Source organism: Jaculus jaculus, chromosome 4 (genome assembly GCF_020740685.1).
Source record: "Jaculus jaculus isolate mJacJac1 chromosome 4, mJacJac1.mat.Y.cur, whole genome shotgun sequence".
Classification (NCBI taxonomy): domain Eukaryota; kingdom Metazoa; phylum Chordata; class Mammalia; order Rodentia; family Dipodidae; genus Jaculus; species Jaculus jaculus.
Window position 1 is genome coordinate 104,170,110 of NC_059105.1, and position 26,087 is coordinate 104,196,196.

The 26,087-nt window shown below is 37.0% G+C and overlaps 1 protein-coding gene and 1 non-coding gene across 3 annotated transcripts in view; one reads left to right on the plus strand and one right to left on the minus strand.

Moving 5' to 3' along the window:
* The window catches only part of Hnmt (histamine N-methyltransferase), a 46,790-nt gene that overhangs the window by 17,457 nt on the left and 3,246 nt on the right, over nt 1-26,087 (minus strand). For both annotated transcript variants that reach the window (XM_045147556.1, XM_004651811.2), the window contains one exon: nt 22,811-22,863. In XM_045147556.1, coding sequence (XP_045003491.1) covers nt 22,811-22,863 — 53 coding nt within the window. The remainder of the gene's footprint in view (nt 1-22,810; nt 22,864-26,087) is intronic.
* Nucleotides 15,348-15,453, plus strand: LOC123460397. The gene has a single exon (XR_006636962.1). It is a non-coding gene; the product is annotated as a U6 spliceosomal RNA (small nuclear RNA).

A 26,087-nucleotide genomic window follows, 5' to 3' on the forward strand; every position in this document is an offset into this window, starting at 1 on the left:
TAATCTTTATGTAATATCAGTCACTGTATTTCACCAAGTAAAAGATGTCATTGACTGTGGGAAGTATTCAATCTTTAGTTTTGTTTCAGTTAAAAAAAATTTTAAAAGCCGGGGATGGTGGTATGTGCCTTTAATCTCAGCACTCGGGAGGCAGAGATAGGAGGATCACTGTGAGTTCAAGGCCACCCTATGACAAATTCCAAGTCAGTCTGAGCTAGAATGAGACCCTACCTCAAAAAGAAAAAAAACTTTAGCCAGGCATGGTGGCACATGCCTTTAATCCCAGCACTCAGGATACAGAGGTAGGAGGATCGCCATGAGTTCGAGGCCACCCTGAGACTCCTTAGTGAATTCCAGGTCAGCTTGGGCTACAGTGAGACCCTACCTCAAAAAAACAAAAAAAAAATTCTTTAATATTTTTTATCTTAGATATATCTTAGATCAGAGATATCAAGATATAATAAAATATATATTAGAGCTGATTAACTAGTCAAAAGGATAGAAAAAAAGATTTTAAAAATGCAAACATGTTTGGTAAAAGTTACAGGACACAAAAATATATCAGATATCTTTCATCACAGTCATGGTTGTCTAGTGGAAGGGACACACCAGGAAACAAGCCTGCTGTGGTGGGCCAGGGGAGGATGAGAGGAGTAAACATGAAGGAAAGGACAGGAGAGGAGGCCAAGGTAATCCAAAGCTTTGTAGAAAGAGGTCACTCTCCAGCTCTGCCTTTTTAGAAAAGGAGCATGGCCCAAACGGACTTCAGGCCAGTGAAGGGGTACAGACTGTGTGACAGAAGCACAACGTGAGAACATAAAGTATGTACATGGCTGTACTCGCAGTTCAGAGTCTCAGAGTGTGGGTCAAGATAGGACATGAATTCCAAACCTATTTTAACATATGTATGATACATATGATCTTGGTCAATTTTCTTACCTGTCCAAACTTGGATTTCCTCATAAGAAAATACAAGGGAGGGAATTACCATGGGATATTTTTTTATAATTATGGAAAATGCTAATAAAAATTAAATTAAAAAAGAAGAAAAAAAAGAAAATAATAATATCTAACTTATGAGAATAAATGAGGACATGTATAGAAAGTACAGTGCAAAGTAAAGTTGCCAGTGAATAAATGTTAGTTATATATTAATGCTATCTTTGAGCCTCTCTCTTTAAAAATGTTCCCTCTCTCCCCATTGCCAATGCTTCCAAATTAAGTTTCACACTTTTATTCAATTAAGTTACAATGACGACCTTCATTAAAATGGAAATGCCTCTTGGCAAAATTAGCATATGAAAATTATGTTAGTCTTTAACATTTTTGGTACAAATGACATTAAAAGAACCTTTCCAAGGTTAGACATGGCAAACAGCAAACACATATATCATAAGACTGGGAGATGTTGGAGGAAAAAGATGAGCCAGGCATAGAAGATGCCAGGCTAGAAAAGAAGACAGCCAGTGCCATGAAGCCTCTAATAGTATTAATGGGACTTGGACTGGGACTTGGACTGAGACCATGTGTGGATGGTTAAAATATGAATGGAAGTAAATATGAAGTGGGAGAGGAAGGAGCTTATTTCTCTAAAACTGACACTATCTATATGAAACATTGTTTTCTTTCCCTAAAAAAAAAAAAAAATCTAGAACTATAATTTATTTACCACTTATTATTTGCAAAACACTCAGCTAGGCATTTTCCCTAAAACTTCTAACTAGCTTTTGGGAGCAAGCTTGACCATATTATCCCCTAGCAGATAAGATGATTTGAAAACATGGACACTTGGGATATGGACACGCCCAGTTTAAGACACACCTGTCTAAATCTAGTGTCTAAATTAATTCTTCTAACTAGGTCATACTAAGCTATCAAATACTTAAAGGTCATCAAAAATATTTTCTTCTCTATAACAAATGTTTTTTGAATACAAGTAAAAAAGAAGATAAAAAGCTAACTAGAGGAACTGGGGGCTAGTGAAAAAGAGAGATACCAGCTTTCCCCAAAGGACTAGAAGATGAAAGTTTGGTTCTTACCTCTCTCAATCAAGTTATTACCTTACATTTTAAAAGGTCATCAATTTGGAGAAATAAATGACTGATATACAATCCTCTCCCCTCTGAGCCATAATGAATCTTCTCTCAGATGTTCCTGGGCATTTTGTGGTTATTCTAATGACAGATCATATCTAGGCATATTCAGAGCCAGAGAGTCCCTCTTCCTGGGCCTCTGAGAGAGAATATATTTCTTGAACTACAGCTACAACACGGAGACCTGGAACACTGGACAGCACTGTCTGTTGTGAGCCCAAGTATGTCTGATCCCTTGCAAAAATGAATCCATAACAAGAGTAGACAATGCATCTGTTTCTTTAGGAGTAAGCACAAAGAATTTATCTCTGTCTTTACAATTAGATCAATTAGATGACTATACTCTCTACTTGCCGAGGACACTGTAACTTTTTGCCTTGTTCTATTGTCTCATCTGTCAACTTGTTTTTCTTATCACAAGTTTTTCATTTTTAACAAAATAATATAGTTTTATTTTTGATAATAGTTTTTTTTATTTTTAAATTTTTTATTTATTTATTTGAGAGCGACAGACACAGAGAGAAAGACAGATAGAGAGAGAGAGAATGGGCACGCCAGGGCTTCCAGCCTCTGCAAACGAACTCCAGACGTGTGCGCCCCCTTGTGCATCTGGCTAACGTGGGACCTGGGGAACCGAGCCTTGAACCGGGGTCTTTAGGCTTCACAGGCAAGCACCTAACCGCTAAGCCATCTCTCCAGCCCGATAATAGTTTTCTTAAAAAGAGCCTGTTGCAGTCCGGTTCACATTGCTGGTAGAAATCACCCAACCAAGAGCAGCTTCTGGGATAAAGAGATTTATTTTGGCTTACAGGCTCGAGGGGAAGCTCCACGATGGCAGGGGAAAATGATGGCATGAGCAGAAAGTGGACTCCACCCACTGGCCAACAGAAGGTGGACCACAGCAACAGGAGGGTGTGCCAAACACTGGCATGGGGAAACTGGCTATAAAGCCCATAAGCCCGCCCCCAACAATACACTCCCTCCAGGAGGCATTAATTCCCAAATATCCATCAGCTGTGAACCTAGCATTCAGAACACCTAGGTTTATGGGGGACACCTGAATCAAACCACCACAGAGCTACTTCATAAATTGACCAATCTAATAAAAATTAAACAGTTGAAAACACACTAAGATTTCAAAAATTATATTTCAATTGTCATCTATTTTCTCTACCACTCAATATCAAAACTACCTTATTTTGGACAATAAATAATACGAGAACCTGGTTCCTCAGAGATGGTATCATTTAGGTGTTGTCATAAATTGGTAGGGGATATCTAGCTCCCTGGAGCCCTTTTAAAAGGTCACTAATCCCCTAAAGACCTATTTTTTTTTCTGCCACTTGTTGGGATGGAACCCAAGACCTTGAGCATACTAGGCAAGTTACTTATCACTGAGCTTCTTGTAGTCTTCTTGCATTAAGGATTAGGTTTCAGCATAAACTTTGAAGGAATACAAACAATTAAACTATGTCAGAAAGAGTGAACCTGAATGTAAACCATCGATACCTATAATGTGTCAATAAAGGATGATGAATTTTTAACAAATGTATAACTTTGTTGTTTGCATTAACTAAAGTCATGTTAAGAAATGATATTGTTTTCTCCTTAAAAAAAAAAAAAAAAAACCTCCAGTGCTGAAAAAAGACAGTGGATCACTGGAGCTCCCTGGTTAGCCAGTCTAATAAGCAGGGAGCTCTAGGTTCAATGAAAGAGTTTGTATCAAGGAAATAAGATTGAGGAATGACAAAGGAAGACACCTGGTATTATCATCAAGGTTTTGCACATGTATGCATTGGGGGGGCACATCTGCACACACTGCACATACACACACACCAATTCTACAAAATCTCTCGTGATAAATGGAGATAATTAAGCAGCTATGTATAAATATATCAAACTTTTCTATTCTTTTTTTCCTCTATTTGTGAACAGCAAAGCAAACTAATGATTTTGTAGTCTAGCCAAATGTTATGATGACTTAAGAAATGATTTTTTTCTATTGATCAATCTGTGAGATTTGAGTAGTTAAGCAAATCCAAGCATGTGTCAGTATAAATCAATGAGTTGTAGAGAACTTCCTATCAATACAAAGTGTTTACAGATATGCACTGAATTACAACCAGTGGTTATCTCTGGCTACTGGCTCTTTATATTAAGGAGAATTTAAAATGTCCCCACAAAAAATTTAAATTCTTTTTGAAGTGTTATTCCCAATTTTTAAAAAAGGGGAAAACAACTTGATGATTAATTATATATATCAACTCTACCAGAAAATTGGGTGTCGAAAAATTATCAAATGATATTCTAGGTGTGGCCATGAGAATGTATCTGGATGAGATAAACATTTGAATCATTAACTTGGTAAAGCATGTTGCTTATTCACATTCAACAACATGCAGGTTCAAAAAGAAAACTCCAAGCTGGGACATGGGGGTTTTCAGGCCTTTTGTGGTTCTCCGCATTGCCAGCTGGAAATTATAACCAAAGCTACCCTGGGTTCCTAGAGCCTGTAGACCACAGGTCTTGGACTTTCTGTCTTTGTCATCCTGCAACCCATTTTTTTTTAATATTTATTTTATTTATTTATTTATTTATTTATTTATTTATTTATTTATTTATTTAAAAAAGAGAGAGAGAGATAGGAAGAGTCAGAGAGGAAGACAATGGGAGTGTCAAGGCCTCCAGCCACTGCAAACAAACTCCAGATGCATGTGCCCCCTTGTGCATCTGGCTTATGTGGGTCCTGGGGAATCAAACCAGGGTCCTTAGGCTTCACAGGCAAACGCCTTAACTGCTAAGCCATTTCCCCAGACCCCTGCAATCCATTATTATTGTGCATACATATATTACTGGTTCTATTTGTCTAGAGAACCCTATTGTACTTTCTTATCATCATCTCACCCAAAAAAGAAACCCCCTCTTTGATAAAAGAGGTACATGTCTGAATTGATTATGTTTATTATTTTATATGCATATGACTATCCTAAGGTAGATAAAACTAAGTATGGAATAGCTTACATTAGCAACAATTTAGCATGTAGTTTAATGCCACTATTTATGTCTTTATAGTAATTACATTTTAACATTATCATTGCCTTTATTACTAAGCTTTTAATTAACCATTTTAAATAAGGATACTTTATAATGTATTAATTTTTCTCTCACATATTTGATGCATATTTGATTTTATAAAAATACAAAAATTATGGCTAGAGAGATTGTTCAATGGTTAAAGGTGCTTGCTTGCAATGCATGATGGCCCAGGTTCAAGGTTCAATTCCACAGTACCCATATAAAACTAGATACACAAGAGTTTGTTTGCAGTGGCAAGAGGCCCTGGCATGCGCCCTCTCTCTCTCTCTCTCTCTCTCTCTCTCTCTCTCTCTCTCTCTCTCTCACTGTACTCACTGTATATCTTCCTTTCCTTCTCTATCTCAAATAAATAGCTTTTATAAGGTATGGCTATATCATAATAAATGCTAATACATGAAAGAAGTGGATATCCCTTATATCATACACGATCTTTAAGTAGTAAATCAGCATATGTATTTTGTTTTTGTTTTTGTTTGGTTTGGTTTTTTGAAGTAGGGTCTCACTCTAGCCCAGGCTGACCTAGAATTCACTATGGAATCTCAGAGTGGCCTTGAACTCATGGTGATCCTCCTACCTCTGCCTCCTGAGTGCTGGGATTAAAGGTGTGTGTCACCATGCCTGGCTATGTCTTTTGAGTTAGAGTCTTTCTGTTTTGGATGATTATACTGGTAAAGGATGCTATAAAGTTGAATATTGACCACTATAAAATATAAGTAATTTGTTAGCCGATTAGGTAGATGTGTAAACAGTCTGACAGCTGATAGATGCCATATGGATGATTAGAGAAAAGAAAGTAGTTGAGAGATAAATTACAAATTGGAAAAAGATTTCCTAAGTACTATGGCCAAAAGGAAAAACTAATATTTAAATGATGAAAATAAGTCTCTTCTTGACTGACACCCTGTGTGACATCCTACTCTTAGCTAAAACCTTTAAGTTGAATATACACTTCCACTTACATCATGGATGGCCACATGTCTTGGCTCTCTGGGATTCCAGACAAGGGTGGAATGTAGAGTGATTTCATAAATTCCTATGGTGCTACATCTAGTCAAGCACATACCCACTGTGTCTAAGCACATTGTACACAGATAATGAAAGGGTGAGAGGCATACCCATTGTTTCTTCTATCTTCAACTATGCTCTTTGTTCCTGTAAAATGATAACTGCTACTGATTTGGAAATAGACAGGAACTTCATAACCTAATTGCTGAAATAGCACCTCCTCCATCCTGTAATGGCTATGATTAACTCATGATAATGGCTCTAGCAAAATAAATAAAAACTTCATTTTTCCTTATAATGCTACTAGCCTGTCATATAACTTTAAAAGAGTATTTAAACCTCTTCTGACTTCATTTCTACACTTATGAAACAAGAAAATATTACTCACATTAACTTCCTTAAAACATAGAGTAACCCAGAAGCAAATATATTAACAAGATATAAATACCAGTGCAATAGTGACACATAGCCTAGGTGGGTAACCAATAATTGTATGGTTAGCTAAGAGATTGGCTCAGTGTAAAGGAACCCATATCTGGAATTGGGAACAAGATCAGAATCCTATGGAACCAGATTATGCTCTCAATGTCAAGTTCTCACTATTCCTTGGATAAAAGAGGTGGTACATACATCAAATTCTCCCTAAATTAAAAATGCTTATCCCATTTAAACTATGCTAACTTCTAACTTCTATGTTAGAGAAGCTGTTTTTCTTTTTCAGAAGATGTGAAACCCGAGGAGATAAACTATACCTCGCGCTTCAGCAAAGCCACAGCTGAATCCACAAAGGAACTGGGGAGAGGAGCAAGAGTGCTGCTTCCATGCTGAACCTGATAATCAGCACCAGGGTGAAGGAGACAGACCCTGAGGATACTCAGGTACCCTGAGGATAACAAAGCAGAGATCCAGAGGCTCCTAAGAGCTCATCACTGAAGTAGACTTAAAACTCACCCACCTCGGCTCAGGGCATTTTGAGGAAGAGACAATGGAAAGATTCAAGAGCCATAGGTAGAGACATCATGCCCAGAGGCATTTCCCTCCCTGCAAAAGCAACTGACTGCTGCTCCCACAATGTACAACCCACACCTCCATAGGGAATACCTGCAACCCCACTGAGGAGGTTTCCCAGAGGAATGGGGGCAGGGATGAGGGAAAAAAGAGTACAACACATGTTGTATCCACACAAAAAATGTTAATAATAAAAAATCCAAAAAAACACATAGAGTAAGAAGCTTTTAAAAATTCATCTGTGGAGCTGGAGAGATGGCTCAGTAGGTAAGGTGCTTGGCTGCAAAGCTAATGACTCAGGTTTACTTCCCCAGTACCCAGGTAAAGCCAGATGTACAAAGTTGCACATTCATCCAGAATTCATTTGTAGCAGCTGGAAGCCCTGGTGTGCCCATTCTCTATCTCTGTCACTCTGTGTTTCTTTCTCTCTCTCTCTTTCCCCACTTGCAAATAAATATATGAAATATTTTTAAAAATTCATCTTTGTAGATTTCTTTAATTTTCTTCTGTTAAGCCTACAATCTTCAACAATAAAAATTGAGGCAACTAATTAATATAGTTAACTAGCTCAAAAATTTAGTTTCCAATGTTATTTATTGTTCCAATTTTTTTATTTATTTTTATTTATTTATTTGAGAGCAACAGACAGAGAAAGAGGCAGAGAGAGAGAGAGAGAGACAGAGAGAGAGAGAGAGAGAGAATGGGCGTGCGAGGGCCTCCAGCCACTGCAAACGAACTCCAGATGCGTGCGCCCTCTTGTGCATCTGGCTAACATGGGTCCTGGGGAACCGAGCCTTGAATCGGAGTTCTTAGGCTTCACAGGCAAGCGCTTAACCACTAAGCCATCTCTGCAGACCTATTGTTCCAATTTTGAGTAAGAAAAAGTATCAAAATTTAGGTTACAGGTCAGCCTGGGCTAAAGTGAAACCCTACCTCAAAAAAAAAAAAAAATACTAAAATATTTAGTTTAATGAAATCAAAAGACTAGTTTAAGACTTTTACATGCTATAATGCTTCTTTTAACCATGCTTTCACTAATGGTCTACTTATTATATGCTAGAAAATTCCCAATACATTGAGTTTATAAAGATAATTTCTAAACATTAATGGGCACATTGAGACTTCCATAAACTCATTAATACTCACAGATATTAAAATAAATCATAATACATTTGCCTTTATGCTTATTGGACTTAATAACATTAGAAAGTTGGAGACTGATGCCTTTAATTCCAGCACTTGGGAGGCAGAGGTAGGAGGATTGCCATTAGTCCGAGGCTACCCTGAGACTACATAGTGAATTTCAGGCCAGCCTAAGACCCTACCTTGAAAAAGAAAAACAGAATGTTGGAGACTGCTAAGAGCTATCAGAAATACAGAGACAAGAAATCTCACCTAGGCTGGTGAGAATATTATGGTTGTTGTGGCTATAATATATGATGATTTATTCAAATTCAGTGTATGCATAACTTACAAACCAACAGTTCTGGATCTAGAATATAATATAAATATATAGTCCAAAGAAATTCTCACACAGGTCTATAAGGAATTATGATGTTCACTATAGCATTAACTTCTGATAAAATGGAATCAGAGACAAATGAGAAAAACTGGGCAGAATGAGTAGATGAACAAAACACTCAGTATTCTGTAACAGCCAGAATCCATGAATTAAATAAGTACCTAGAAGTATAGGTAAATCTTCAAAGTAGAATAGTGAATGAGGGGAAAAACATAAAACTTGGTAATATATTGACAAAACCAGAATATGTCAACCAAACACATATCTCTCTGATACACAAAAAATTATTTTGTACTAAAGGTAATTAAGATGCTGAAAAGAATGGAAAACTTCCCCTTTCCTCCTATTTTTTGGGGAGTTTTTTGTTGTTATTGTTGTTTTTGCCTAGTGGTAGGTTATAAATTATTCTTTGTTAGAGACGGTGATGGTCTTATCAGCTAGAGACAGAGCCAAAGGAATCTGCAAATAGATCCTTCCACTTAGCTTCTGCTTGAAGTATCTGCCTTCTCATTTATTTAGGTTTCCCACTGTTGCAAACCCAAAACTACTTCATTTCCTTTGTCCTATCATTTCCCCACACATGCATTGTTCTCTGTCAAAGTTGTTTTATAAGCATAAACATTAGGCCTTTGCTTTGAGTTACTTTTAATGCAAGTTTTTCTCACATAATGATCACTGCATACATTAATAAACACTAACAAGTGTTTCTCTCTCATAATCTATCTTTCTTTACAGGGGCACATCCCAGTAAGAATCAAGAGAGCTGAAGGAAACTAATACTTTTCATCCCCTACAATGCATTATCACACAAATACAATAACATTTTGAAATGTAAAGATTGGCAGTGAGAGACTCATAACACATTAAGTGCAATAAATCATTATAATACTTTAAATTGTGTAGGGCAAACAATGAAAGTCCAAAACCAAGTTTACAGGCTATGGGAGAAAGGGGTAAAAAGTGCACACAGGGGCCCTGTCTACATGTTTACCTACTGTCAGCTCTCTTCCAGTGTATGAACACATACTAGAACTGTGTGGTAATTATGAGTGATTGGCAGGTTCTACATGTAGTTTATGGTTGAGGTTTCCAGATAGAAGTAGAAACCCATAGCCTTTTGGGAAAATCAGACTAAGGCTTGAACTAATGATAAATATCATAAACACTCTCAACTCCCAAGCATCTATACATTAGCATCATTTTAAAAATTAAACCCCACAGAACTGGTAAGATAAAATATGGCAACACCTAGTAATGTGGATGTACCTAGAGGATGAATCTTGTTTAACATTCAAAGTCATTTAGTTAAATAAGAAGCCTGAAACACAGCTTAACTTCTCAATAATTCCCCTTCTACAATACATAGCAGATAAGTAGGTTATATATTACAGCATATAAAGGAGAAAAATAACTTTAAAATATACTGATTGCTTGTTAATTGTATAGTGCATGCCTGAAATCCTACCACTCAGGAGGTTTAAGGTAGCAAGGCCATGAGTTCAAGGCCAGCCTAGGCTATAGAGAGACCTTATCTCAAACAACAAACAAAAAAACAATCAACAAAAATATTGGTGAATTTTGGAAAGCTATCTGGCCACAATTGGTATAACAGTTAATTCATTTTAATTTAATCAAAATGTTTCCCATATCTGTATATAACACAGTAACTTGAACATATATAATGAAAATAAATTTTAAGTTGCTTTCTAGTAGACTAGATTGTAGATATTTTTCTGGTTTTTTTTTTTTTCACTGCTTTATATTTTATTTATTTATCTACAAGCAGAGAGAGATTCAGAGAGGCAGAGAGAATGTGCATACCAGAGCCTCTAGCCACTGCAAACCAACTCCAGATGCATGTGCCACTTTGTGCATCTGCCTTTACATGGGTATTAGGGAATAAAACTTAGGTCATTAAGATCTGCAGGCAAGTGCCCTAACTCCTGAGCCATCTCTCCAGCCTCTTTTCTTCACTCATGAATTATTTTATACCAAACAGAATGTACTGACTTATGAGAAAAGCTATGTTTAAAAAAAATCTCTTTCTGCTAAGTTTCTATCTGCCACAATTATAAAATGAATTCTCATGTTTTCTCTGTGGGTTACATTGATGGTTTGCTTACTTTAACTTTTTAATTTATAAAAATAGAGTGAGAAAATGGGTATGCCAGTGCCTCTTGCTGCTGCAAACTCCTGATGCATGTACCACTTTGCATGTCTAACTTTATGTGGATACAGGGGAATTGAACCCAGGGGAGAAGAAGAGGAGAGGAGAGGAGAGGAGAGGAGAGGAGAGGAGAGGAGAGGAGAGGAGAGGAGAGGAGAGGAGAGGAGAGGAGAGGAGAGGAGAGGAGAGGAGAGGAGAGGAGAGGAGAGGAGAGGAGAGGAGAGGAGAGGAGAGGAGAGGAGAGGAGAGGAGAGGAGAGGAGAGGAGAGGGGGGAGGGGAGGGGCGGGGCGGGGAGGGGCGGGGAGGGGAGGGGAGGGGCGGGGAGGGGAGGGGAGGGGCGGGGAGGGGAGGGGAGGGGAGGGGAGAAGAGAAAAGAAGGAAAAGAAAAGAAAAGAAAAGAAAAGAAAAGAAAAGAAAAGAAAAGAAAAGAAAAGAAAAGAAAAGAAAAGAAAAGGAGCATAGGCATGCTGACACAGCACCTATAATCTCAGTGCTACAGACAGGAGGATCTCTGGGGCTCAGTGGCCAACCAGTTTAGCCTATTTGATGAACTCCTGGCCAATGAAAGACTACCTCAAAAAAAAAAAGTTTTTAAAAAAAGGTGGAAGGCACCTGAGGAATGACATCTGTATGTGCACATGTACCTGCACACATACACACATACACACATACAGAGAGTGATGGAGGGTTAAAGTCTTGGCAACATCCCCTGCATGTGTTCTCAGACTATTCTTGCTGCATCTCTGACATCAAAACACATGTGAATTCCTTAGATTATCAGCAGGAAAATTGTACTATGTTACATGTTACAATAAGATTATTATCATCTTTATTCCCTCTACTAAAATATCAAGCAATTTTTTTCTAGAAAGAAAGATTGCCCAGATAACTGCACTCTTGATGTTGAAAAATAATTTAAGTTATGGGTTTGCAACCACAGCAAGCACAATCTCATTGTGCATTACAGTGTGAAAGATGGATTCTAAACAACATCCCCTTTTCTTTCCTTCACTATTGCCTGCACCCCCTAGCGTCTCAGTATTGAAGCAGTTCTGTCAATAGAGAAGGATGAGAGCAGAATATCAAAATAGCTACAGGGTCTCAGGAAGTGCAGTATAAATGCAAAAACTAAGTCAAAAGGGCATTTCCATTTGCTTTCTTCTGACTATTGGACTAGGAAATCTAATGCCTGAATGTTGCACTGTTACTTAACACCTAAGAAAAGCCAAGCTACCAAAAATGTTCTATGAAATAACAACTTAAAGAAAGTGCCCCACAGAGTACTGAGCGCTGAAGAGTAGAAATATTTGACAGACAACTCAGAAAGGAAAGACCTTAATTTCAATATACATATTTTAAACACAGCACTTGAATACTACTTTGACATATAAAAGAAAGGGCTGGAGAGATGGCTTAGCGGTTCAGCGCTTGCCTGTGAAGCCTAAGGACTCCGGTTCGAGGCTCAATTCCCCAGGACCCACATTAGCCAGATGTACAAGGGGGTGCACGCGTGTGGAGTTTGTTTGCAGTGGCTAGAAGCCCTGGCGCAACCATTCTCTCCCTCCCTCCCTCACTCTCTCTCTCTGCCTCTTTCTCTCTGTTGCTCTCAAATAAATAAATAAATAAACAAAAAAAATTTTAAAAAATAAAAAGAGGTGAATTTGAAGTTCTAAATATGCAATATTGTAAAGTTATAGTCATTTTTTTTTCTTTTTGAGGCAGAGCCCATGCTGGCTTTAAACTCACAATTTGCCTACTTGGCCTTTCAAGTGCTAGGATTACAATTTCTGTGCCACCAGGCTTGGGTTATTCAGTTATTCTTAATGAAGTGCTTCCTCCTACCTTTATTATGACCAAAAACTGCATTTATAAAATGAGACTACTTGTACTGGAAAGACTAGGTCCAGATAATGTTTTCACTAATACCAGTTTTCTTTCCTCTCTCAAGTTCTGGAGGAAGGCCTTGCTAATCCACAATGTATTTGGAATTGGCCTTAACACATACAATACTGTTTCTAGTAAATCGAAAGTATTAAAATTGTCACAAACACGTCAAAGCAGTGCTTTGAGCTTCTGCCACTTAGCTGAAAAAGACAAGAGTAAATCTAGAAGTCCAGTCCTTACCATCATCATGTATGTGTAAAATTATAGTTGAATTAGGGCTCCCCCATCCCTAGTTATAAAATCCATATCTATATAATATTAAACATTCATGACACAGAGAAAGGTATGACAGAAAAATAAAACATTACTACAGAAAGCCAAAGTTATCATTTTGGTTTATTTCTTCCTATTATATTTCCTGCCTTAGGCCATCCAAGTAAGACATTTATGTACATGAAAAAGTCTGCTTTTCTTACTTGGGAATTAAATCATGAATACATCAAAGTGTACTTAAGTGTGCTATTTGCAATGACTACATTATACTCTCTTAAACAGATATGTAGAATAATTGATTTATTAACCTTTTATATATAACAAAACATACCAAAAGTACATAAAGCATATTTATCTACATATTCATATGTATAATACATGAAAATATATATAAGTATTTATGTTAATATATAAATATACTTATACAGTGAGTTGTATATATACATACATATAAACTAAGTCTATAATCATGGATTGCTTAGTAATATTTCAGCCAACCACAGTGCATATATTGCCTAGCAATTTCATAGTTGTTTAAATTTTAATATATATACTCCATGCTATTCATATGGCAATAAAATTACTTAAAAAGATCATATCTTAGACTATGTTTTCATCATTAAATGATATATTGCTGTACTATATATGCTTACATAACTAATTATATAAAATAACAAAATATTTCATTATAATAAAACAAGTAATAAATTGGGACTGGGATGTAATTCAGTGGTAGAGTCCCAGCATAGCATACATATGTCCTAGATGCAATAACTAGCACTGAAAAATAACACATAAAGGCTAGGGAAATGGCTCAACAGTTAAGTGTGCTTCCTGTGCAAGCATGAGGGCCTGAAGGGACATGAGACTATCTGATTTTTAATCTTTAGAACAGATGTAAACAGCTGGATGTGGCCTTACATGTCTGTAACCCTACTCCTGTGGGTAGCCCTGGTTCACAAAAGTCAAGCTCCAGAATCAGTAAGAGACTCTGAGACTCTATTACAAGGAAGGTAAAAGCAGATGAATGATAGAAGGGGACATCTGATTTTTTTTTTCCAGTTATCAAGACAAACCCACAGGGTACTACATTAGCATATATATGTGCACAAACAATACAGACACACCACACATTGCAAAAAAAAAATAATGCATATATAGTTTTAGATACTTTGTTGTCATAAGAAACTGACCTATTATGAACCACAAATTTTGTGCAAAAAAAAAAAAAAAAAAAACTTACTTTTCTTGGTTTAATTCCAAGAACTAGAATTAAGGCTTACAATGAGACTTTTGATCTGTCATGATACTTAAAACAAAATCAGGCTGGAGAGATGGATTAGCAGTTAAGTCATTTGCCTGTGAAGCCAAAGGACCTAGGTTTGATTCCCCAAGACCCACATAAACCAGATGCAGAAGGGGCACATGCATCTGGAATTCGTTTGCAGTGGCTAGAAGCTCTGGCATGCCCAGTCTCTCTGTCTGTTCTCTTCTCTCTATCTCTCGCTCTGCTTGCAAATAAATAAACTGATTTTTTTTTAATTTTGTTTTGCTTATTTTTTATTTATTTACTTGAGAGTGAGAGAGAGAGAGGGGGGGGGGAGGAGGGAGGGAGGCAGAGAGCGAGAGAGAGAATGGGCGCGCCAGGGCTTCCAGCCACTGAAAATGAACTCCAGACGCATGTGCCCCCTTGTGCAGCTGGCTAACTTGGGTCCTGGGGAATCAAGTCTTGAACTGGGGCCCTTAGGCTTCACAGGCAAGTGCTTAACCACTAAGCCACTTCTCCAGCCCAAAACTAATTTTTTTTAAAAAGACTAAGAACCAGAGCAGGTGCTGCTTAGAAAAGATGCAGGCTGAAGAAGAACAGCAGCGGTACACAGGTAGAGATCCTCCTATGTGAGTACCACAGTGCTGGAGAGTGGAGGAGGGGATGGGGGTGGGCATGGCATGTCTAGTCGTAGGTCCTGAAGCACTATCAGGAGCTATAATGTGATGGCAAGGAAGTGGCTAATAGCAAATATTTCAGCACTTTAGCAAACAGCATGCCCAGGCCACTGTGAATTACATGAAAATCAACACTGTTCTTGATACCAAATGCCACATCCTATCCTTGCCTTTTATTTATGAAAGATTTCACATTGCCATAAAAATTGGTTGTTCATATCTTCTTGCATCATTTTCAGTGAAATGTGGACTTTTCCTTCACAGCAGTCTTATGTATTTGGTACTAAATATATAATCAATAGGTAACCAAATTTTTATCATTTCTTTTGTTACCATTAATGTAAAGTTACATGAGTGCTCGCTTCAGCAACACATATGCTAAAATTGGAACAATACAGAGAAGATTAGCATGGTCCATGCACAAGGATGACCCAAAATTCCTGAAACATTCCATATTTTTTTTTAAATAAAGAAAAAAAGTTTATAGGAGGGCTGGAGAGATGGCTTTGCAGTTAAGGCACTTGTCTGCGAAGCCCAAGATTCCACCTTAGCCAGAAGCACAAAGGTGAGGCAAGCACAAAGTGAGGCATGGGCACAGTTGCACATGCCCACCAAGTGGCACAAACTTCTGGAGTTCAATTGTACTGGCTGAGGCCTTGACATGCCAGTTTTTTCTCTCTCTCTCTCTCCCTCTTTCTCTAAAATAAAAACATAAAATAGGTCTGGGGAGATGGCTTAGTGGTTAAGCACTTGCCTGTGAAGCCTAAGGACCCCGGTTTGAGGCTCAATCCCCCAGGACTCACATTAGCCAGATGCACAAGGGGGCGCACGTGTCTGGAGTTCGTTTGCAGTGGCTGGAAGCCTTGGTGCACCCATTCTTTCTCCCTCTCTCTCTCTCTCTCTCTCTCTCTCTCTCTCTCTTAAATAAATAAATAAAAATAAACAAAAAAAATTTTAAAGAAACATAAAATAAAATAATTCATAAAAAAAGAAAGAAAGTTACAGGAGACCCAGGGTATTGATCCCAGCACCTGCAGTCCTAAAGCCCCTTGAGGCTCATACTTACTCCACCATTATAAAATGAATATGACAACTGAGCACCAACTCCTGAGCTCCCTGTCTGTGAACTCAATTACATAGTTTTATTTAATAATGATAGCCGAATAGAAACTTGTTCCACTAATTAAGAGTCTGTATCCCAAACAGGCACAAAAGCCAGAAAGTTACAAATCTGTCCTTTAGGAAAACTGTAATAACCACATCAGGAATTTTCAAGTAGATAACTGATCAGCAGTGAGTGACAAATATGCAAATGACAACAGAAGTGGGGACATACCACACTGTTTTATCTTTATCTGACTATTGCTGTATTCTTATTAATTCTAAGACTTTACATTTGAGTTTATTTGCTTTTCGAAGTATATAGCCATTTGGTCAGAAATAACGATTGTTTCATCTCTACTCTGCTCTGAACAATATTCCTTGTTCTTTTTCTGTTTCAAGCTTTATTAAATTAGCTCCAAAAATCTTGTTCGCTCTGCTTTTAATGATAATAGCTCCAATGTACAACAACCCTTTTGTTCCATTATCTCAAACCTGTAATGTACTTGTTTGTAAGTAATACTTTTATATACTCTGGATTTTCTCTTGATACTATAACTCTTGTGTCCTTTTGAAACAATACTCTTGCTCAGTAAAAACTTTAAATACAACATAATGAGGTAAACTCTGTTGGTTAAAATTATATATACAGGATTGTTTGCTTTTAAATTATGTTATAAATGCCTTGAACAATATGTTATCTCCAAGGTCCTCATGCTGTGATTATCTGACATAGATAGTCACAAATCTTATAAATTTGATTACTACAGTATATGTCCTAATAATGGAATAAATGCTATTATGTTAAAATAATTAAATTTTTAATCATTTTAAGTTATAAGCAATTAGAACCTTCGCTAAAAGTTGAGTATATATCTAGACCCCCACACACACTAAAATTTCATATCCTCAACAGAACCAATGTGGTGATAGCCACATGAGTGGGAAAAGGTTTCCCTCTTTCCAAAGACACTACTCATAAAACCACCAATCTTTAGGACTAAAAGCACCTTTCATGGCCTAAATACTCAACAGAGCAGTGCCCAAGTCTGTTTCATAACATATCTGAAAGGTATTGTTCCAGCCTATGTTGACACCCACAAAGTGACAGATTATCCTTTATGTGTCTCCAAATGTATGCTTCCCATTCCTAGACAGGCTTGGTCATTAGCAATGTCTTATGCCAAACAAAGACATCATTCTGGAGCTTTCATATTCTGGGAGCTAATAGTTTCCAGTTTATTTTATAGGAAATATCTGAAGATTATGTGTTCAAGTTATTTTTCTTGTCTTTCTATTGAACCCATCCAAAATTATTTACTTCCCTAATCACTCCCAATTAATTGATCTAGACTATTAGCTTGTTGTCATTGTTGAAAAACATGAACTTCTACTTCCTGCCACCTCCTGGTTTTTAAACCTGACACACTAGCCTTCTAGTTCCTACTCTAATAATATTCATTCTGCTGCTGTCTGTCTGGGTTAAAACATTAATCTTCTATGTTGCCTTAATATTTTATTTATGAAGGAAAATATTATTAAAAATCTGCTAAGTTAATATTTTCAAATAGTTGGTCATTACTAAATACCTAATCTCTTCACTGCTAGTTTAATAATTTTTGCCTCCATTTTCATAATTTGTTGGGCCCTGGGTATTTTTTTTTTCTGTCTTAATAGGTTTCTCACTTATAAGGGGAGGGTGTTAATGGGCTCTAAATTTTCCCTTTTTTTGTTCTGTATAATAATACTGGTGTCTTTGTATTGCAGAACAAGAAAGCCATCTATCTAATAGCTCTCAATTGATACAGTAAAATTATTATTAAAAAGATACCATGTAAGAATTTATACCACCTGCAAATAAAATAATAGGCTAATGAATGTAGAAATACAAAGCTAAACAAAATGATATTTGAACTTGAGTTCTTTCTAACCCCTATAAATACTTTCTGACATTTGAATATGAGAATTGAACAGTAGAAACAGAAAATAAAATGCTTCTCATATATGCAGTGCCCAGAGCAAGGAGAACAAATTGCCCATTACTGCTTTCCAGAACATTTTTCCAGGCATAAATGTATGCACTATAAATTAGTAGCATTCTTCCCTACCAAATAAGCTATGGGTTTCTTATTTTCTGTGTGCCACCTACCACAAAGACAACACTCATTAAAAGTTAAAATGATAATGAAGCTCCAGTAGGTAGCTTATTTTAAGAAAGCATCAACATTCAAAATGGACCAAAAAGCAAATTCTACCAGATTTACAATACAATGAAATTACTCTACAAAACTGAAAACAATTACTGAAATGGATGTGCTATGAAGATGTGGAAACCCTTACAAACACACTTCTGTTCACTAAGTTTCATTAAAATGTACAAACTCCCATATGCATGTACCAGCAACTTCCCTGTTTGAGCTCTGGAAAAGTTACATAGTCTGTATTTCTATTTGTGATTTGTTTTCTTTCTTCTTTTTCTCCATTTCATATATTTCCCCAATAGTTCAGTTGCATTTTGTTTATGAGGAAGATTGCTTAAGAACTATCCAAAGGAATTTACCAACAGTTTTCTTTCTTTTTTTTTAAATAAATAAATATTTATTTGCAAGGGAAGAGAGAGAGGGAGGGAGAGAGAGAAGCATGCCAGGGCCTCCTGCCACTGCAAAAAAAAAAAAAAAAAAAAAACCCTTCATATACACGTGTCACTTTGTGCATCTAGCTTTACATGAGTACTGGATACTGGGAAAGAGAACTCAGCCATCAGGCTTTGCAGACAAGTGCCTTTAACTGCTAAGCCATCTCTCCAGTCGCAGTTACCTTCCTTTTGAACTGTGTAGAGCCCTAATAATTGCTTGGCTTCTGAAGTAATTGCCAAACACCTGTTTTGGAAATCTTATATTTTTCATAAACTACAGAAAGTCTCTCAGTGCAGAAACTAGCCCCTAAAGAAAAAAAGGTGCATGTTTGTGAACAAGCCCTTTAACCCAATGAGCCATCTATCTGCTTCCTGCTTATTTCTCTCAAAATAGCATCACATAAGACCCTAAAGAATATGGGCATGTTGTAGCACAGAAACAGCAATTTCCTCTAGGGACCATTTTAGTTTGTTTACTAAGGGTATATTTCTCAATTGAGTTTAGAGAAATGGCCAAACCATTACAAATACAGGGAAAGCATTTGCACCAGCTATGAAGAAAATCATTGTCAGATGCAGCACAACTAAGGATATCAAGGAAAGGGAACCAGAGGTCATTGAGCTAAGACCACAGTGGGGCACTGGGAGATGTACTATGGGGACAAAAGTATAAGACAAAGAAAAGGGCTTCATTTGCAAAGATTAGAGTTCAGAGACTAATTTGGAAAGACAATCAAGGACAAAATAATGTGAAATTCTTCACTATAGGCAGTTAACCATATGGGACAGGACACTATTTCTACAAGGCAAAGATTTGTGGTTCCTTGATGCATAATGATTGTAGTTAGGTGATTAGATAAGCATTCTCCCTGCTGCCAGTTGCCAATGAGCACTCAAGTTAAGGGAATGAAGTATCTTCTCCTTGCAAAGTGCTGCTTTTTCATGACAGGGAAATCTAGTCTGAGGGATTTTAAATATTTTGTTTTTGATAACATGCAACCAACTTGGGTAGTGAAAGCTAAGTTTCTATAATTTGAATTTTTCTTTAAGTTCTTATGTTTTTGGTCAATTTCCCAGGAAACTGATCCACAAAGCATCACCCCTTATTAATACAATGGTCAGCCTCCATCAGAAGAACTCCAAGTATTGTTACTTTTATTTTGACAAGATCTTATCTTAGCACATAGGTGCATCTTGATATAAAGAATCAGTGTGCAGACCAAATGCTCTAAAAACAAGATAGCTCAAAAGCATCTGGATAAATTTGCATTAGAAATTCAATTAACTTTATATTAAAAGGTCAATTAACTGATCCATGATAGAAATTGTTTTTAATTACTTTTCCTTGCAAGTCTTCTTTTATTCTCCAAGCACAAGTGACACTATGAAATCATAGTCTTATTACCTGTCATATGCCTGAAATTCATATGCAAAACACACTAGAAATGACTCTTTTATTTAAGTGAATTAATAGCATCTTCTTTTTTTTTAATTTTTTTATTTATTTGAGAGCGACAGACACAGAGAGAAAGACAGATAGAGGGAGAGAGAGAATGGGCGCGCCAGGGCTTCCAGCCTCTGCAAACAAACTCCAGACGCGTGCGCCCCCTTGTGCATCTGGCTAACGTGGGACCTGGGGAACCGAGCCTCGAACCGGGGTCCTTAGGCTTCACAGGCAAGCGCTTAACCGCTAAGCCATCTCTCCAGCCCTAATAGCATCTTCTTTAGATAATTCATCACTATTACAATCCTGTGGGCTTATAAAATCAGTAATAGAGTATCTCAGCTTAAACACTCTCTGTAGTATTACCCATGACAATATACTTCTGCATTTGTCTCTGTTACCCCAACATTTCTGCTTTCTTGGTGAAAGATAACAATAAAGTACAAGGATCCTAATAATTAGTTCTTATTACATTATACTGTAGTATATTTCATGAAAAATGGACAAATAATCCCATCATGAACTAGTCATCTCAGAGGGCTCTTGATTTTCTTTCTGTGAGTCTGGGCCACTAATTCAATTCATGTGGCACTCAATACTTGTACAAAAGAGGCTAACAGGGTTATCATTTGGCAGTAAATAACAAGTAACAGTGTTAGTATACACATTATCATATGGTGACCATAACTAAGTTAGCAATGAAACAAAAGAGAATAATATAAAAACAAAAATATAAATACATAAATACATGTTGGCATATTTTGTGTATTAACATATTAACTCAAAGATGACTAGTATACTTAAAAATAAAACAAGCACTAAGCCTTAAGATCAAAGTTTTGCTTTGCTTTTGGGGGAGTGTGTAGTATAAAGTAGTGGTAGAGTGTATTGTATGCGGTGTGTATGTACATGTATGTGCAGATGTGCATACCCCATATAAACATATTTTGTGGCCAGCAGAAAATGTCAGGTGCCATCCTGTATTGCATATCTATGTTATTTCATTGAGATGGAGTATCCCACTGAACCTGGAGTCTTTACTTCTACTCAGACTGCCTGACCAATGAGCAACAACAATTTTATGGTCTCTGCTCCCCCGCTGAACTGGGTTACAAGTGTGCATGACTACACTCAGCTTTGCAACATGGGTGCTGGGGATCAAACTCAGGCTGTCTTGGATTCTCATGCTTGTGCACAAGCACTATAATCCAATGAGCCATTTCCCCCAAAACTTGTTTTGTTTTTACAGAAAGGTATAGCCTTTGCCATATAGAAACAACGACAATGTTCTCAGTACTTTATAAACACTACCTACATGATTCTCACTTCAATTCTGTGAGAAGATTCAGAATTTCCATTTTACTGACAAGAAAACCTCAGTTTGCTGGGCGTGGTGGCGCACGCCTTTAATCCCAGCACTCAGGAGGCAGAGGTAGGAGGATTGCCGTGAGTTCGAGGCCACCCTGAGACTCCATAGTGAATTCCAGGTCAGCCTGGGCTGGAGTAAGACCCTACCTCGAAAAACCAAAAAAAAAAAAAAGAAAACCTCAGTTTATATATCATCCAAGGTCATACCATTCACTAGGAGTAGTTAGAAATGATATCCACAGGTGACGTTTTTTTTTTCCCCTTAGGATTAAAAGTTCTAAAAGTAATGACACTATGAGATGCTTTTAAAAAGAGGATAGTGGAATAATTTGAATGCATATAAGATACTTTTAGAGCAAAATTAAAAGGAATGGAATTGTTTAGGTCAATTCAGCTGAGGTAGTGGAATTATAATAGTGTAAATTAACATCATTAGTAAGCCTATTTCCACCAAAGGCCTTCTCAATGAAGGGAACTATTGATCAATTTAAGTTCTGGTGAGTATATCCTAAATTGGATCAGTAACAGGTAGTAAACAAGTAACCAGTCCATGGAACATGCTTTAAATGGCACAGGCTCAAATAATTTGAAACTTTATTTTTCTGTAAATATGAAAAGCATTTTGGATAAGAAATAATCTTCAAGGTTGAGGAAATATAAAGTACTTGCCTCACATACATAAGGACCTGAGGTCAATCTCCAGTAACCACGTAAAAATGTTGGATGAGGTGGCATGAGTTTATAATCCTAGTGCTGGGAAGGTGGAGACAGGAAAAGGATCCCTCAGGCTCACTGGCCAGTTAGACTAGGGTTTTAGTAATTGCTGTTATAGGCCAATTAGAGACACTGCTTCCAAATGAAGTGGACAGCATACCTAAGGAACTACACCCAAAGTTGTTCTCTGACCTCCACATGGATGCATACACTCATGAGTGTCCATATACACATGCACACCACGCACACACACACACACACATACACACATCACAAAACAAAGGAAATAATCTTCAAAGTTATTCTGGTTTTCCATTTACAAAAGGAATAAGAGAGTTATATCTCTTATCCACTCTGAAACAGTAATGAAAGCTAATATCCATACCTTATAAATCTATTGGTAAATTAATTTGAGTTGCAGTGATATCGCTTGTTTTAATAAAGTGATCTTTTCCAGAAGCAGAGGAAAGTAGCTCTCCTACAGAATGAGCAATATGGCTATCAAATAGCACAATATTTACAGTGAAATAAAAATGTTTGATGAATTATTCATACCTGCACCTCCGCCTATGCTTAGAATCTTAATTTCTGATTTTGCATCTCCAATCCTGAAAAAAGAAAATATATAGTTTAAGACAAATACATTAGATGATTTGCAAAATCTGATTATCAAGTTTACTTGAAAAGAACAGACTAAAGTTACAATGAACAGACAGTATGCCAGTGTAAAAGCTTGCATTTATTCAAGTGGAAATGTGAGATGATAAAATCCTGAATTGTAGGTCCAGCACTACAACAGGGTGAGAAAGAGGGAAGGGGAGGGAATTAGTAGGACTTCTTCAGATGCATATTAAAAGTACAGATAAAATGTGGATGTACATTGACTTCCAAGTTTCTAGTTCAGATGATTGGGCAAAAGATAGGGCCAAAAGTAAGGCTGAAAAAAAGTCTAACAGCAAGTTTACATTTTGTTGTTTAAAAAAAAAAAAATGGTGCTGGAAAAATATCTTAGTGGTTAAGACACTTGCCTGTGAAGCCTAAGGACCCAGGTTTGATTTGTACCCATACAAGCCATATATACATGGTGGTACACATGTCTAGAGTTCCTTTGCAGTGACTAGAGGCCCTGGTGCACCCATTCTCACTTGCTCTCTCTCTCTCTCCCTCTCTAATAAATAAATAAAAATAAATTGAATCCAGTAGGCATTTTTATATGTGAGACTTAAGCTGGAAATGAGAAACACCAGGGTCAATGATGAATTCCAAAGAATTATAATCCTAACAAGATAGTGCACACTCCATCACCCAACCATATAGCCATTTAAGAGCACAGTAGAGGATGCTGCAACACCAGTTTGTAAAAGTACTTAGATTGTAAGTCTCATGCAAAGGAGGCAGAGAAGGGAAATAATTTGCTCAGAGCACTGCTAAGAGAATGAAAGGCAGCCATCAGTGCTACCCAAGTCAGCAGACTGTGCCACTCAACAAATAAAAAAGGAAAAGTCACCCCTGTATTTGGCAATATAAATGTCTTTGATTACAGAAGGTTTTAAAGAAGGTTAAGAACAGATGGAAGTAGAATTAAAAGGACTCAATAAAGAGAAACAGATCTAGAGACCATTGGAACAGAATAAAAGAGAAGGGAGGAGGTGAGGGTAGAAGGGAAGCAGGAACTCAAAGAATGATGTCCTCTGGTTTCATTGTATTTTGGCTGAAGTGAAAGCTTCTATGCAGAGTGGCAGCAAGAAGACAAAGGTTGTAACCTAGTTCTGAGGGCAACTGGGAGGGTGAGAATCAAGTGAATGAATGGTTGCTCACCATGATAATTACCTTCCAATTCATACCCTTTAGGCTTAGTAGGTCCATCCCTTTTATTCATTCTTAAAATGGCTCATCTCTGTGGATATCATAGGAAATATAGAGCAGGGCATTCAAGCTAAAATTCCAGCTTACATATATGTTACCTTGAGCAAATAATGTTGTCTCTTCATAAAAGAAATTAATAATAATATCCACCTTGCAGGGTTATTAATGTCATGGAGACACTGTAAGTATTAAATAAGGTAATTCCTCTCAAGTTCTTAAAAATATCTATGCATATATAAGCCTTAGGAAGAAAGCTACTAATATTGTTTGGCTAAATTAATATTCTATGCCCATCAAACTATTCTCTAAATATTCATATTTAAGCCTACAGACTAGTACTGCTCTCCCCTTTAATCAAGAGAAGCTTCTATATGCAATTGGCAATGGCTTCTGGAGAGACTCCAAATTCATCAAAGTACTGAAAATAAGTGACTGTTGAGTGCTCAGCACTAAATGAAACATTTCTACCACACTCTCCATGGTGCAAGGAACATTGTGGAAAAGTAGGCAAAAAGAATGTAAGAGCCAGAGGATGAAGAGGAGTGCTTTGGACACTGTCGTCTGGACATGATGTGACCATTTCATTCACTCATGACCTCACAATACTGTGTTACATGCACAAGACCTGCACAATATTGGGCCCATCAACAGTGGGGAAAAAGAAGAGGTGCAGTGGAATAGGAAAAGAGGCAAGAGATGGTAATGTGAGGGGTTGTGATCAAAATATACAACGTACATATATGAAAATTATGAATAAAAGGGTTTTAAAAAGAACAAATATATTTGCATGATACACGCACTCAAAATTTGCTTGCAATTATGATTTGAGGTATAGCTATGTTATGTATACAAACTAACTCTGAATCTTTAAAACTCCTGAGTAAGATACTATAATCATCCCACTTCATACACCATAATGATGACAAATAATTACTGGACACTTAACTGTTTTTCAGGCAAAGATCTAAATGCTTTTCATGTAGTAACACCACAAAAAGCAAACTTTATTTCCATAGCCTTACCCTTCTTTAGCCTTCTACTCTTCTGTAGCCCTTTCCCATCCTTCATCCCCAGATAATAGAATTAAAGAATCCATCTCTGGAAAAGCCTACTCAGTACAAAAGCTTATATGTATCGATGCCAGAAGACCTCCCAGGGAAAAAGGCACATTCAATTACCACAGTGAGCTATTCACTCCCTAAAACCTACCCTAACCTATACAAACAGAATCCCAACCAATTTTAAGTGCCTCATTATTTAATTAAATAGATACCAAGACCCCTTAGGTACTTGGATATATCCCCAAATATGAGAGAGAATGAAACATACAGAAAAAAATAACTAAGAAAATGCATGCAGAGATCACAGGAAACCTTTTCACTATATAAGAAAAGTATCACCTCTATAAATGATAAAAAAAAAGAGGCTATTAAAAGGAATTAGGGCTGGAGAGATGGCTTAGCAGTTAAGGTACTTGCCTGCAAAGACAAAGGACCCAAGTCTGATTCCCCAGGACCTACATAAGCCAGATGCACAAGGTGGTGCATGCATCTGGAGTTCATTTGCAGTTGCTGGAGGCCCTGGCATATGCATTCTCTCTATATATTCCTCTTTCTCTGTCTCTCTCTCAAGTAAATAAGTAAAATTTTAAAAAGGGAATTAAAAGATAATGACAAAAATTGGATGAACAGAAATATAAAGCTGTAGAGCACTGGAATCATTAAAAATAGAAAACTTACACAGAAAAAATAAAGAAGCAATCTAAGTGGTCTGGTGTGTGATTTTAAAAAAGGTCTGAAAACAGAAAGTAGAGGAAAATGATAATCATTAAAATCAAAGTTTCCCAGTACTCAAGGTCCTAAAACTCAGTTGAAATGGCCCAGAGAACACGCACAAAATTGGGTGGAAAAGACTTAATTCATAACTCAGTACCTGTAAATTTCAAGATACTATAATTTTCCAAAAA